This window comes from Uloborus diversus, chromosome 6 (genome assembly GCF_026930045.1).
Source record: "Uloborus diversus isolate 005 chromosome 6, Udiv.v.3.1, whole genome shotgun sequence".
NCBI lineage: Eukaryota > Metazoa > Arthropoda > Arachnida > Araneae > Uloboridae > Uloborus > Uloborus diversus.
Genome location: NC_072736.1, coordinates 146,979,063 through 146,995,778, shown reverse-complemented (window position 1 = coordinate 146,995,778; position 16,716 = coordinate 146,979,063). Strand labels below are relative to the sequence as shown.

General features: G+C 32.6%; 1 protein-coding gene across 1 annotated transcript in view; it reads left to right on the top strand.

The window, feature by feature from the left end:
• The window catches only part of LOC129224472 (acidic phospholipase A2-like), a 106,487-nt gene extending 91,821 nt beyond the window's left edge, over positions 1-14,666 (top strand). Inside the window, exon 5 of the mRNA XM_054858925.1 lies at positions 8,804-14,666. Coding sequence (XP_054714900.1) covers positions 8,804-8,970 — 167 coding nt within the window. The 3' untranslated portion in view covers positions 8,971-14,666. The remainder of the gene's footprint in view (positions 1-8,803) is intronic.
• Positions 14,667-16,716: the final 2,050 nt, after the last annotated feature.

Below are 16,716 nucleotides of genomic sequence, written 5' to 3'. Positions count from 1 at the left end.
TTTTGAGGAGCAGGTGTTACAAACTCCGTAGCAAAAACACCGAATGTAGTTTGTCGAGTAGGTTTTAATCTCTTTGGGACATGAGTTTTCACTGTAACTTGCTTCACTGCACTATGCATAACACGAACGTGATGCAAAAGGGTAGATTTACTCGCAAGCACTTTTCCGCACTGATCACATGTATAGCTTCGTCCATGTATCAGGATATGCCTTTTCAAACTATCCTCTCGTTTAAACTTTCTGTCACATTTCGAACATGCAAAGGTGGTAGTAGAATTATGAATCTTCAAATGACGATTCAAAGCAGATTTCCACTTGAATGACTTTCCACATTCTTGACATATGAATGAGGGACCATGCTCCTTAATATGTAGATTCAAATGCTTTCTTTCATCGAATAGCATGTCGCACTTTTCACATCTATAAGACTTCTTTCTAGAATGTATCTTTTGATGACTTCTCAAAGTAGACTCACGCCCAAAGGAAGCATTACATTTCATACAACAAAATGGTTTCATTCCTGAATGAGTCTTGAGATGTTGATTCAAATTTGAATTTGAACTAAATTGCTTCCCACATGAAGCACATACCTGTAAAAGATATAAAGGAAAAATAAATCAAAAATTATCAGAAACTTTTTTTATTTAAGTCAATTCTATCATTGAAAATAGCATTTAAAACACTAGCACATATGAAGTTTCGTGCTATATACTTTCTCAACATCATTTCATCATCTAAATTTAAACTCAAATGAAATGTAAATAAATACATAAAACGTGAAAACAAAACTCCTGTTTACATCATATTCAATTCTTTTAATAAGACAAGAATCCGAAAGTTGAAATTTTATAAAAGTTCATTTAAAAATACAGCACACAATATCGTTTACTGTTCCGCTACCAAAATTCCGCATGTACAATTTTTCCACTAAACTAACAAGCTTCTTTAGAATATTAAAGTAAGATGCTTATCAAATAAGCGCAAACCTTCAAGTAAGCACATTCTATGAAAATATTAATCAATTTTCATGAAATGATTATTTCGTACTCACACTTTTGAAATAGAAAAATTGGTGAAATCTTTACCCAAAATCATTTATTATATTATTTTCATACTGCTTGAGCCCTCAAATATTTCAACAAAAGAATTATCTCATAACACACTCAAAAATAAATACTTACATGTGATGATAAAACATCTTCACGACTCACACCACCATCAACAATATTCGAGTTTTCCCTATGATTTTCCATTAGAAAAGCTCTAAAGAAATTCGAAACACCAAGTTAAAATTTTCAACTGTTCGAAAAAGTTTTTCGATAGAAGTTAACTTCAGCACAGAAAACCTCCCGTCACGATCGGAATGGAATCCAAACCACCAAATGATCTTTCGAAGTAACCACATCAAATTTATACTTTCGAAGGATGCGTTAAACAAAAAGGTGAAATTATCAACCAATGAGAATGCTAAATGAAATGGATGAGAGAACCAATGAGCTTAATGCATCTGTTTGAATACAATCCTTTCACAACAGTAAAAAATAAAACAAAATTAATAAATAAATAAAGATAAATTCAATCCATATGTGACCATCAAGATCTTTCTCAAAATTTGTCGAAGACTACTCTGAGTGGAGTTGAGTTGTTTTTCTCAAAATTAAAAGTCATGGCACATCCTGAAACTTAAATTTTGAGAAAAACAACTCAACTCCACTCAGAGTAGTCTTCGACAAATTTTGAGAAAGATCTTGATGGTCACATATGGATTGAATTTATCTTTATTTATTTATTAATTTTGTTTTATTTTTTACTGTTGTGAAAGGATTGTATTCAAACAGATGCATTAAGCTCATTGGTTCTCTCATCCATTTCATTTAGCATTCTCATTGGTTGATAATTTCACCTTTTTGTTTAACGCATCCTTCGAAAGTATAAATTTGATGTGGTTACTTCGAAAGATCATTTGGTGGTTTGGATTCCATTCCGATCGTGACGGGAGGTTTTCTGTGCTGAAGTTAACTTCTATCGAAAAACTTTTTCGAACAGTTGAAAATTTTAACTTGGTGTTTCGAATTTCTTTAGAGCTTTTCTAATGGAAAATCATAGGGAAAACTCGAATATTGTTGATGGTGGTGTGAGTCGTGAAGATGTTTTATCATCACATGTAAGTATTTATTTTTGAGTGTGTTATGTGATAATTCTTTTGTTGAAATATTTGAGGGCTCAAGCAGTATGAAAATAATATAATAAATGATTTTGGGTAAAGATTTCACCAATTTTTCTATTTCAAAAGTGTGAGTACGAAATAATCATTTCATGAAAATTGATTAATATTTTCATAGAATGTGCTTACTTGAAGGTTTGCGCTTATTTGATAAGCATCTTACTTTAATATTCTAAAGAAGCTTGTTAGTTTAGTGGAAAAATTGTACATGCGGAATTTTGGTAGCGGAACAGTAAACGATATTGTGTGCTGTATTTTTAAATGAACTTTTATAAAATTTCAACTTTCGGATTCTTGTCTTATTAAAAGAATTGAATATGATGTAAACAGGAGTTTTGTTTTCACGTTTTATGTATTTATTTACATTTCATTTGAGTTTAAATTTAGATGATGAAATGATGTTGAGAAAGTATATAGCACGAAACTTCATATGTGCTAGTGTTTTAAATGCTATTTTCAATGATAGAATTGACTTAAATAAAAAAAGTTTCTGATAATTTTTGATTTATTTTTCCTTTATATCTTTTACAGGTATGTGCTTCATGTGGGAAGCAATTTAGTTCAAATTCAAATTTGAATCAACATCTCAAGACTCATTCAGGAATGAAACCATTTTGTTGTATGAAATGTAATGCTTCCTTTGGGCGTGAGTCTACTTTGAGAAGTCATCAAAAGATACATTCTAGAAAGAAGTCTTACAGATGTGAAAAGTGCGACATGCTATTCGATGAAAGAAAGCATTTGAATCTACATATTAAGGAGCATGGTCCCTCATTCATATGTCAAGAATGTGGAAAGTCATTCAAGTGGAAATCTGCTTTGAATCGTCATTTGAAGATTCATAATTCTACTACCACCTTTGCATGTTCGAAATGTGACAGAAAGTTTAAACGAGAGGATAGTTTGAAAAGGCATATCCTGATACATGGACGAAGCTATACATGTGATCAGTGCGGAAAAGTGCTTGCGAGTAAATCTACCCTTTTGCATCACGTTCGTGTTATGCATAGTGCAGTGAAGCAAGTTACAGTGAAAACTCATGTCCCAAAGAGATTAAAACCTACTCGACAAACTACATTCGGTGTTTTTGCTACGGAGTTTGTAACACCTGCTCCTCAAAATTCTCAAGACATAAAAATGTGTTTTGATGAGTTAAGACTCCAAATTATTCAAATATTGGAGGATGAAATAGATGAAAAACGAAGCATTAAATGGTGCATAGTAATGAAGGCAGTGCTGAGTCGTCATGTTGGTGATAATGATGATGATGATGATGATGATAATTTGATTACTTCTTATTTTAGAAGTGTAATGCGAATAGAACTTGTTAAGGACACTATCTTAGAACATTTAAATGATGCTATTGGTCAGGTTGAAAACGCCTTAGAGGTGTTTATACAACTTGGATCTGGGTGGACGTTGGATCATATTGTCAATGTGGAAGTTCAGACTGCTAAATACGCACCTTTAGCTAAGTAGTAAATTAATAAGTTTTATAAATGAATTACCTCTATCCTTCAAAATGTATCTGTTATCCTTTAAGGCAGTTAAACTTGTTTTATTGCTTTGCGTTGTATATAGTTGATGATTTGTGCTTTGAAATTAATCTGTCATATATTTGTACATGCGTTTTCTTGTAAGCAAGCTTTAGAATGGCTGTATTTTGTTTGTTTCACTGTATGGTATTGTAATAAAGTTTGAGTGAGAATATGATTTTTGTGATATTTCAATAGATTGACACACATAAAATATTTCAACATATGCTAAGAAAAAGTTGAAAATTATGATAGTGAACCTTAAACAAGTTAATGGGTTGAAAAATAATATACAGTCACATTCACATGTTGAAATTCATACGTATTAATACTGAATTCAATATTGGAGAAATACCTTAAAGACTTATAAATTCTAATATGAAATGTGAGCGCTCTTTCTCAACTATGTTGTTCTCTCAATTGATAAAAGACACTCACCTGATCGTAAACCATTTCGACCTATGTGTTACTAAGTGTATAATAGATTTTAATTTTCTTAAATTCAAAGTTAATTGTATGATTATATTAATTGCTAAAAATGTGATATTTTCGCTTATAATTTCGATTGATGAGTAAAGTTTCATTACAAGTTCCCTCACATGATTGAACAATAACATGATAATTGGATATTTGAAAGCTTGAGTGAATGATTTATAAGTATCTTAAACATTACTATTATTTGTAATGCCTGTGTGCTAATTAATACTGAGAGTGCAAAGAGTAAATGTATTAACAATAGTTGTTATTAATACAAAAAGTAAAGTGATTGCTAGTTTTAAAATTAATTAAATCATTCTGTTTGAAGATTCAGTTGATTAAATTTATTTTTGTAAGTTTGAAAAAAAAAAATGAAAAAAAAAAAGTTTTGTGAAAAAAGATTGAAAAGAAAAAAAATAATATGTTATAAAAATATTATTTTTTGTTTTGAAAAAAATATTTTTGCGGAAAAAATTATTTTTGTAAGATTAAAAATTTATTTTTATATGATTGAAAAAAAATTGATTTTTTTTTTAATTAGTGGAAATACATTACAAGTTTGAGAAATTAATTCTTAAAAACATTTTATATAATTGAAGAAAAAAAAATATTTGATTTCATTTTCTAAGTAGAAAAATGTTACAAGTTTGAAAAAATATTGTTTTGAAAAAAAAAAAATATTCTTACAAGTTGAAATTTTTTTTATATGTTAAGACCTGCAATTATTCATTCAAGGTTGATTGCTACACCATGTACATATGTATAACTTGAATAATGCATTCGTTTTAATATGACAAAATACATTCGAAAATTTCTAAGGAAATTGAATTCGCTGTTGTAAAAATAAAATCACTAGAAATATTTTTTGGAAATGTGAAAATCGCTATGTTTTTGGAAGAATAAATAATTGTAATGCTTAATTGATGAAAATTATTAAAAGAATAAGAACGCATTGAAAATAATCTCCACAGTGAAATAATCATTGGAAAACAACTCAGTTTAAAAAAGTAATAACTATGGTCTTTTTGAAAATGTGAAATGTTATGGTGGAATGATTGCGAATAGAAAAAATTAAGTCTTTAAGTGTGTGTGTGTGTGTGTGTGTGTGTGTGTGTGTGTGTGTGTGTGTGTGTGTGTGTGTGTGTGTGTGTGTGTGTGTGTGTGTGTGTGTGTGCATGAGAAACGAATAGAATAGAATAACTTTGTAGACAGTTCAAGTTCGGGAAAAAATAAAAAATAAATAAATCGTCGACAGTGGTTTTGAAATTAATTAGGAAATTAGTTTCAAATAAAGATTTAAATCGATGTATCTTCTTTAATTAAGTTTTTGGGCGATAAAAGAGGTCACATGTGTTTACAGCCGTTAGTATTGAGTTGAAATCTTACCACGTGAATTCCATGACTCACTATGATAAGATAAAATCTGAGATAAGCCTATGTTTCATCTTTCATTATCCATTGTGCTTTCGATGTGGATGGACGCTTAGCGAAGAGAGTGTTTGTTGCAGTCAGAACATTCTAGGAAGGCATGGAAATGAAGTTTGGATAATATTACATTTTATGCCGTTGTTAAATTTAAAATCGACGCATATTTTGTAATATTATTCATTATCTTCAATAATGCATCAATGCATAAGTATTGGAGGAGTCTTTTCCTACAAAGGTTGGATTTTTGACTTTAAAATATTTTTTTCTTCGTATGATAAATTTACTATTGATTCCGGTTTTTTTTTTTTTTCCCGAAGATTGTATGTGTCTGTTCCTATCTGTTTATGTTGATCATGAACTAGTATTAAATTAATTCGAAGTTTAATGAAAATTCTTAAAAAGGAGCAAATATAGTACTTGTGATAGGTCTAAAATTGTGTTAAGCAAACTTTTTATTTTATTCTGTTGGGGATTTTATATGAGTGTGTATATTCTTGAAATGATATGAAATTTTGTAAAAATATCTTTTGTAAGTCTTGGTTGTGATGTGGGAGTATTTTGTTGGAAGCTTCTTCAGTTATACAAAATTGAAGCCGACTTGAATGAAATATGCGACTTTGAATTTATTTGCATGCGAATGAAAAATTAATAAATAAAACTGAAATTTATAAATTGTATTGAAAACTCTGTTAATGAAATTAGTTGGCTGTAAAGTAATAATTTAGAAAAAACTTGTTAACTTTCGTCTTGGAAAATAACTATATTGAAAGAGTTGTATTTTGAATATAATAGCGGGAACATTTTTCATCACTTTGGTAAATGAATGATAAATAGTAAAACGCGTGAGAATATGTTAAAGTAAAATAAAATATTATTGGGAAAATGAAATAGTCAAAGTGATTCAAATTCATGAAAGTTGAAAATTTTGTTTTATTCTAACAAGAGTGCTTGTATGAAAAAATAAATAAAGTAATACGATAAAATGACTAAGTTAAATATTAATCAAAAAATAATTATTAGAGTTGATTAAATAAAATGTGATAAATTAAATGAAACTCTTGAAAAGCATATGTAGTGATGAAATGTAACTTGAGTGCGAAATTTGCTTACTGGAAAAAATTAATTAAGTTGATTTTTAAAATTCGTGAAAATTTGTTAATGATAAGTGTTAATTACTACTAAGAGTAAATTGATTGCAAGTTTTGAAATTCGTGCAAAGAATCAAAGTTGTAAAAATGATAAAGTTTGAAATGCATGAAAAAGAAAATCAAAATTCGAAAAATATTTTAAGTGTAAATATGTATGAAAATACAATTGAACTCCTAAATGATGAAAAAAATAGTTTAAGTTGGAAAAATGATAAAGTCGAGTACACTTGTAAATGAATAAAAGATGCAAAAGTAATTAGAAATCAAAAGGTATAAAAATAAACTAAGTCTACAAATTGCTAAAAATAGACAAAAGAGCTTTAAAATAGTCAAAGACCTAACTAGAAAAAAATAATCGAAATCCTAAATGTATGGATGTGATAAAATTTCTAGTTCAAAAATGCATGAAAGAAAAATCTAACTTGTGAAAAATATTCAAAGTCTGAAATGATTAAAAATAGTGAAAGACTAAGAGAGTGAGAAAATAATCAAAGATTAAAAGACTTTAGAATAGTCTAAGACTAAAACGGTAAAATAATCCTCGAACTCTAAAATGCTTGAAAATAAATCAAAACGCGTGAAAATATCCTCGTAAAAGTTTGTGAGAAAAAACAACTAAGTCCAGTATGACCGAAAATAAATAAAATTCGCGGCAAAATATCTAAAAATGCGCGAAAATATCCTCTTAAAAGGTTACAAAAAAAAAAAATGACAAAGTTCGAAAACGCGCGAAAAAACGACAAAATGCGCGAAAATACCCTCGTAAATGGTTACAAAGAAAAAATGACAAAGTTCGAAAACGCGCGAAAAACGACAAAATGCGCGAAAATACCCCCGTAATCTTCTACAAAGATTACACGGAGGCGCAGCCATGAGATCAGAGGGGGGTCAACCCAAGGTCAGAGGGGGATTGGGAAGCGGATTGCAGATGCATACTAACGCCACCGCCGCCCGCAGCAGAACCGGCCTTATTCATCTACTTTCATTTTTCTTTTAACATCATTATTCTTACTTATAAAATACTGACAAGTGTACCAGCCCTCAAAACAAAATTCGTCAAAATATCCCAAGTTAGGATACTGTCCCAAGTATGGGCAGTTGACTGTAGAAATTATGTAGCATATTGTAAAACCTTGACTCAAAAAAAAAAAAAAAAAAACCGCGGCCAAGATGGATGAAGGAGAAGCAAATGACCTTTGTCAGTTTGGTCACCTGCCTACCCCCCCCCCCCATAAAAAAAGGTGAAGGCTCTGAGATTCCGAGAGTTGGACTCGTGGAGTCAGAGTTGGTCTAATTTTGGGGTAAACGTTAAAGGAGTCGGGAGTTAACAATTTAAAACTCCAAGAGTCGGAGTCGGTCAATTTTCCCTTTAAATCCGCAACTCTGCTAGGGCTAAAATACCCTGAATCGGAGTCGGAGCGACTCATTTCCCCTCCGACTCTAGAGTCTTGCTCGGAGATATGAAAGTTGCACACGTAGAAGTGTATTAATGTTATTAAAAAAATCTTTTTGAGATAAGGGTCCAAAAAAAAAAAAAGAATTAAGTTTGAATCTGAAGTAGATTTGTTAAATGAATTTTCTTTGTAAACTAGAAAGTCACCCTTCATGGTATGACGGGTGAAAATTTGCTTCTACATTTGAACGCAGCAATTGCCTGTTTGATGATATTTTGGTAGTTTAATTTTTAACCCTAACTCCAGTGGATTCATCCTTAACTCCAGTAGATAGCGGTCATTGTTGACCATTTTTACGTTTCTTCATTCTCCTAAAATGACAGTCTTACCAGTAAAACAGTTAAGTCACCGGATCGAGTTCAGCCTTGTCACAATAAAGAATTTCCCTGCATGTTAACTCTAACAGATCAAATTATCATGCCGTGGCGCGAGTTTCATCATTGAAACACGCGGGTTACTCGATCATCGGCTATTATTTATATGAGGATGTTTTATAAACACTATACTTTCTCTGATTTTATATTTTCTTTTGTGCAGACAAAGGGGATTACGGCTGCGGTTTGGCTACTTGTCGGTGTGATGCCAAGTTTGCTGCATGTGTTCAAGTGTACAAAGCTAGCTACGACCCGCGGAACAAAAGGGCGAGACAGCCGCTGTTGAATCTCTTGTCGAATGTCATGGTGCAATGGAATGCCAACCGATGAACCTGCGAAAACTCATGTTCAAAGTTCATGAAAACATCGTTCCACTTTTTTTCATGAATGGACAATTATCTTTCATTCAATGAACTCATTTTTAACCAGTGCTGGATTTAAGGGGGAGCAAACTGGGGGCACTTGCCCCTGGCGGCAACTTTTGAGGGGCGAAAAATTCTCCCTAATGTGTTTTTTCGTTGAAACTCGATGTAAAAAGGTGAGGGAAGATAGGTAAGGGCGGGGCACTCTTTAGATTTTGCTCCGACTCGGGAAAATTGTAGATCCAGCATTGATTTTAACTGTAATCTATTCACGGAAAAAATAGACCAGAAGTAAACAAACGGGTTGCCAGAAGGTTTGCCTCTATGCATCTTTTGTGGATTTTCACAGGAATAAAAAATGTTAACCAATAGTATTTATATTCGCTGATCATGTGATTGAGGTTACCAAATGGCGCATTTTTTTGTTTACATTTAGTCTTTCTTTCCCGTGAAAGCCGTGTTATACATCTACTGTTTGGCTTTCACGAGAAAAGCTCCCGCCGTCAAGTCTGAGCCCGTCTACTGCCATAGAAACGGACTTCGTTCATTTTCTGCAAGGGTTAGCAGGAAGACTTTTTGGTGCCATTTCACCACTCGTCTGCTCGCCTTTGTGCAGTCGTACGGGTTTTTCCAACATTAAGCTTCCCTTGGAAAAATGAGACGCGCCTCGTTACTATAGCAGTAGACAGGTGCAGACATTTCGGCAGTAGCTTTTCTTGTGATGGTCGGGACACTATGTATTCATTGTATAAATGAAGAAGGACAATATCTGTTTTTATGCAGAAAAAGAATTAAAACATGACTGAAACACAAATTGCAAAAATATATCATGTACATTAATAACATGTGTCTATGATGGGAGGAGAGAGGAGTCTGCCCCTTTTTCGAAATCTTCTATTGAAAGAATAATACAGTAGGGAAACTTTTAAGGTAACTATTATTGTGAAATGGAATGCTTAACGTACGGAGCACGTTTTACAAAAAATTATACCGAGAAATTATGTGACCGAAGTAGTTTTACTACCAAACATTTACAGTGATACATGATTTTACGGTAAACGTATCATGGCAACACGGATGACAGTACTTTTCGCTGTAGGGAGCCACCGCACACCAACGAGGTATGGTTCATACCATTCGTCACGGAGCTTCTGACTCTCATATTAGCCGCGTTTACACTTTACATGATACTTTTGTACCTCTCGTTTCCCCGCTCCAACTCCGAAAAAAAACCGGTTGGAAATTACACCATTGGCATGAAAAAAAAAAAAAAAGTTGTATCCTGAACAATAAAAATGATTCAGAAACGTTCTTGGAAAATAACGGGCAGCTGATGTGCCTAATTTGTGCCAGTAATGTAGCTTGCCAAAACCAGGAACGTTTTCCGCTAAAAGTCAGTAACCTTCTGGAAATTCTTGAATCTTTTTGAAGAATTTGGAAATATCCCCGGTTATAAAGCCAGTCTGGAATCTTCAAGGGAAATTAGGTAGAGTTAATGTAATTGATTAGAACCTTCCTGATTTAATAAGAAAGCTCCAGTAGCACCAATGCAAATATGGTCAAAGCTAAGACAGAATTGCAAGTAAGAGCCAATATATCTCCCTTGCCTGCAATTCTTGCCTTGCAAAGTTGCAGCTCTCCAGATACTTATTCACTCTTATTGGAAACTTAGTCAATCTGGACGGACCGTAAAACCGATTATATATACTAATTCAACACGCTCAGTCAATCTTTAAACCGGCCATTTTCATGCTGAAGAATGTAGGGTTTTTGCTTGCAAAATATTTCTGCAGCTGCTTGGAGGACATTGAAAAGCAACAAGTTTGAGAGAGAAAATGCAACAATCTCCCATACTTAAAAAGAAAACATATGAGGCAGTGAAAAGCAAAGGGATGTAAGTGTTATTTTTAAAGTTTCGAATAAAATTCGTTTAAAGTTCATACATAGGCTTTTATTAATTTTTTTTTCTAAATCATGCTGTATAGCAGCATCACCAGAGCTTCTAGTACCATCTCTTGCCTTAAAACAAAGGAGAGGTACCATTTGGACTGATTATCTCCAAATTTTTAATTTTGGCACTTACATCCCTTTTGCTTCTCACTGCGTCGTATTATGAAAATACTGTCGAGATGCTATAAAATGTTTACTATGTGCAGTTAATTGCCTCTTCGTTGTTTTGTAGACATTAGGCCCCACCCCCTCCCGGCTTTGAAAAAATGACGTTAGGGGGTTTTTTTCGATACAATATCCACTGTGTTTTTACCCATTGACTCCCCGAGAAAACTTAAAGAGCCTGGCCCAGGGACGCCAGAACGTAAAATTTTGGAACAGGAAAAATTCTTAATTTGCCGAATGATAAAATACGAGTATGCAAACATCCGTACATCTAGTGAAAAGGGACATTCGGACATTTAAAAATTTTGATATTGCAATCATTTTTCCGAATTTGCTGAATCGTCAGTAAAAGTTTGCCGAATTATGAAATTTTTGCAAGGTCCCAATGATTTCCGACCGAAGCGACCCTAATCAGGCTTGGTTGACACGTCCTGTTCCTGTTTGACACTTATTTGATATTTTGGCACAAGCTCTCTGGAATGGATTGTGACTGCAGTGAGATCTTAGGTCGTTTCGTGAAGTTGAAAGATTTTGTAGCACCAAAAGAAATAAATTTCTGTGTTAATCTTACAGTTGATTTTCACCATTGGATTCACCTCTTAAAGAAGTACCAATGAATATTTGTGTCACTTAGTCAATTGTATTGAAGTGTGTAGAAGAAGAAAAGATTTACGCTATTGATGTAGATTTCAAAGGAACCAATAATAGCGTTAAAGTAAATGCATTAAACGGATTAATTTTAGCTGGGAAATTGACTGGATAAAGGAATTTCTAACGGAAAGGAAAATTTATGCCCTTGGGAGGCGTGATCTCCAATCTTTTGAAACTTTTTCGTGGGTTTCTACAATGAGCCATTTTATCTCCAATGATTTTCAACCTGTACCTGTCGGACTTAGAGCAACATTTCCGTGACTGCAAATTTTTTATTTTTCAATTTTATTTATTTATTTATTTATTTATTTTTTCATTTTTGTCGTCAATGGTACGTTAGCTTTGTTGCACAAGCTTGCTTATTTTGTTTCCGCTGAAAAAAAACAAGCATAAAAAAAGTCTAATTCCAACATTTTCCTATTATTAGTATTGAATCCAAAACACGATTCTTCAAATGGGCAATTCCATCGTCACGTGCGGGACAAAAAGACGCTTAAATTTCATTAACATTTTGTCATATCTCTTAATATTTTGACTAGACAGGGGAAAGCAAATTTTTTTTAATTTTTACATTTGATACAAAGATACTTCTGACACAGTTATATTTTTGTTAAACAATTTTGTTATTTAAAATTTAATTCATTTTCATGCGTCACGTGCGAGACATCCAAAGTCAACCTTTTATAACTTGCGAATGAATTAGTTAATATTTTTGCTCTATTAATACACTAACGTTAATATAAATTGGATTTTGAGAGAGGTTCTAATGTAAAGGAAACATATTTCATTTGTTGAGAAACAATAGTTTAAACCATTGAAAAAAAAAATATGTATTGGTCCATTCCGTGAAACAGTAGTCACTTTGTCTCGCACGTGACGGTTCATATATTTCATTAAAAAGTAATTATTTAAAAAAGTCATGACGAAATATTTTGCTTAAGGAATCACACATAAGTTTGTCATTTGTTGAGCAATAAAATTTTTATGATTACCCTTTTGAATTATTATCTTAAATAAAATATATAACGCGTCACGTGCGGGACAAAATTATCGTTTTCCGTGGAATGGCCCAAATATCTCCAAAACTCATTTCTGCAGATAATGCCGTTTGCCTGCCCACAGCAAAATGTATCACCAGCTTAAAAATAGTTACGTAATCGTCTAGTAGTTAATAATATGCTGCGGAAGAACTTTTCGACAAAAGACTAAAGGTAATTGCAAACAAACATGAACTGTGCATAATGAAGAGTCGAACTTTTTGTGAGGAAAAATAAAGAACCGACCAAAAACTTCTTCCATCAAAAAACGAAAAAATTCTTGGAGTTTTAAGTATAAAGTACTGGGAGTAACATGGCAAAATAACTTATAGAATAAGCATGATACAGAATCTTCAGAGAAAAAATAAATCATAGGTGTCAAATTCAGGCAAAAAGAAAAATTTTACCTTTATAAGCCTCCGAAGTTTTTGAATTTAACATGACTTGAAATTCAGAAAGAAGTGAATTACTGGCATATTTCTGCTGTTCCCGAAACATTCCTGGCCCGAGATACAGCCCGCCACAGATGGCAACAATTGGCGCTAATTATCACTTAGGATTTCCGACAAAAATTTCAAACTGCTTCATATGCGGAATGGTGCACAATTTTTGGTGCTATTTTATATTTGAAAGATAATCATTTTCTCTAAGAAGAATGCCCCATTTGGAAATGTGAGTTTAATTTTCCTGCTACAGCCAGCGTTTTGAAAAAATTAGTTTTAAACATATTTTTTAAAAAATTTCCAAACCTTCCAATTTCAAGATTTTTGATTTCTTTCTTTTTTTTTAAATTTTAAATCAGTGTCATTGAGTGCTACTTCCCTGAAAAGAAGAGCCTCAGGTTTGTAGTTCAATGGGTTTTAGAGACTTTTCTGGAACTATATAAAAGGAGACTTGAAAAGTCAAAGTTTTATTTAGTAGCGAGTGGCCAACAGACACCTTTAATTTAGTTTTTATAGCCTCATTTTCATTTTCAGCTGCCGCTTCATCCCGAAATTTTAATTTTTATGAAAACAAGAGTGCAGTCTCAGCCGATTTGCCAATCGAAAACTTTCTTTTTGCATAACCTTTTAGCGTAGTGCCTCCTTTAGAGTATAGACTCCTTTAGCATAGGGCCTTCTTGTTTTCACAAAGATTGTGATCCTCAAAAAAGTCAGGGGCGACCCTAATCAGGCCTGGTGGACATTTCCTGTTCCAGTTTGACACTTATTTGATATTTTGGCACAAGCCCTCTGGAGTGGATTGAGACTACACTCTGCAGTGAGATCTTAGGTCGTTTGGTGTAGTCGAAACATTTTGTAGGACCAAAAGAAATAGATTTATGTGTTAATCTTCAGACTACTATTTCAGGCCATTTTCATGCTTAAGAATGTAGGGTTTTTGCTCGCAAAATATTTCTGAAGCTGCTTGGAGGTCATTGAAAAGCACTAAATTGACCAGGAATGAAGCACCTAGTAGGGTATACGAGCCGAATTATTTTCATAAACTAATTAATTCCATAAGCACTGATTAATTTCATAATCTAAATTAATTTCACACTACTAGTAACTAATTAATTTCATACTACTAGTAACTAATTAACTTCATACTACTAATTACTAATCAGTTTCACTTATAAACTAATAAAATTTCATAAGCAATGAAAGGCAATAGCATTTCAGGCATTCCCTCCTAAAAATAAGTGAATTGAAAATATTATTACAATCCTATACATTTTTTTCATGTATACATTTTGTTCATTTACATAGTATTTGAACACAATATGAATAAATCAATAACAGGAAATATCCAACGCTGTTTGCGCAAGATAATATTGTCGGCGGTTACGGGGCCTGAACCTCATATCCCTCCTTTTGTATCCTCCCCTCACTGTAACAAATTTCGGAAACGTTTCTCGGTATATCGGAAACGTTTCCGAAATAGTAGGAATCCTTCATCCAATAGCGAACTCCTCAATATTCAGAAAGCTTTTTGTTATTTCAAGATATCTAGAAGCGGAAGTGATGACGCAACGCTTCGAAACCTATTTCATCCTTCCAACACAGGCGCCAATGAGTCGGAAATAACGAGAACTTCTTTTTTTCTTATCTATGGTTGCTGCAGTCAGCAACTGTTCAGCATTGGATTGCTTGTTATTTCATGTCTAGAGAGTAGTAAAATGTGTCGAAACTAATTTTACGCCTTTGCATTTTGGACTGCCCTTGATTTTTTAGACGATGTACGCAGCTATTAAGTTGGTTAATAACCATTTGCTTCTTTACAATTTCCAATGCGACCATAATTAGATATATATTGTGTGTTCAAGCGTGAATAGTTTCAACACACGTGTTTATACTTAATGAAACGAAACCCTTTGGATTACTTATTCAATTGTAATGGAGGTACTTAGATTTTCTTCCGCTCATGTTCACTTGTAAGTATTAATGAATATTTTAAAACATGTTGTTATATACATTTATATTTTTGTTGATTTGCATTTGATGAGGCTCCAATTGTAACTGTTTTTGGGTTTATCGAATTAATTTAAAGTTATCCTACATACCTATGTGCGCGGTGTACTATTTGTTGTAACCAACTGAAACTGATTAATTACGCAAAAGAAGTAAGATTTATATTTGAGAAGCAATCACAGAAAAGTTATTTCGAAATACTTGGATGTACATACATTTTGGTTCAAAAAGAAAAAAAAATCAATTGTTTAATTCATTAGAAATATGGTAATGCAAATATTTTCTAGTATTGTAATATGCTTCACAAAAAATGTGCCGGTATAATTTATCTTTTTTTATTATAATTTATTCATTCATTTAAAAATATTTATACCATTAGAAAATGACCATGTTATCTATTAGTAAGAACATAGTTATGAAATTAATTCATCTGCTTATTCATTTTGTTAAATGTGGTTAACAATAAAAAAATTCCTTGACATTAGTTCCGAAAATAACATTTCCTTCGTGGATATACTAGTTTAATGTAGGACAGTCAGGAGAAATGAGTCAGTGGCAAAAATGGAACAGCTGCATTTACATGCTGAAATAAAAGTAATATTATTTCATGTCATCGTTTTAAAAGTGATCAGTTTTTAAATACTATGTTATTAATATGCAATGCACATATGGTGAGAAGACGAGGGGCGTTCACCACGCAGACTGTGCCATTGACATTTTCAAGGGGCGCTTTATATCATTTTATGGGTGCACTATCACTCTTATGGTGTGTGGGGGGGGGGGGGGAACTCTCGTACATATGAAATGGAATAATCATGTAATAGAGTTCAATGTTATAATAAATAAAATATATAATGCATTTTGCGCACACTCTAAATCAGTAACCTATTTTGATTAATTATCTATATTTGTGATAAACAGGAAAAGGGCAAGAACAGGAATAAACCCGAATGGTTCCAGCAGGGGGACTTTGGTGTCATATTTAAATTCATCAATTTCTCTGTTGGTACTTTTCGGTACACTTTGTTCGTCAAAGAAATTGACTTGACGTGAACGAATTTCGAAACGCAAAGTGTAGGTAAGTTCTATCAAAGTTTATCCGAAAATAAAAGCTATCAAGTTTGATACAAGATATGTTTTTAAGTTCTGCATTAAAAATACAATATGTTGATAATTTTGTCTTGAAAATATTAAGAGAAAAACTGAAGTTTAAAATTGTTTAACAAACAATCCCACTTTTGAGGAAGTACTCCACTCCCCCCCCCCCCGACGATTTTGTGATTGGGAATGAAACTACTGTATTATTTCATAAATTTTCAAAAATTTATAACTGTGCATATGTTATGCTGTTAACCATGCTATTTGTCATTAGAAATTCAGAAAAAAAAATCCACGAATGATTCTAAAATTGCTTGTTTCATTGCTCTTAGATATGAAAGAATTGAAACTGATATGGCATAC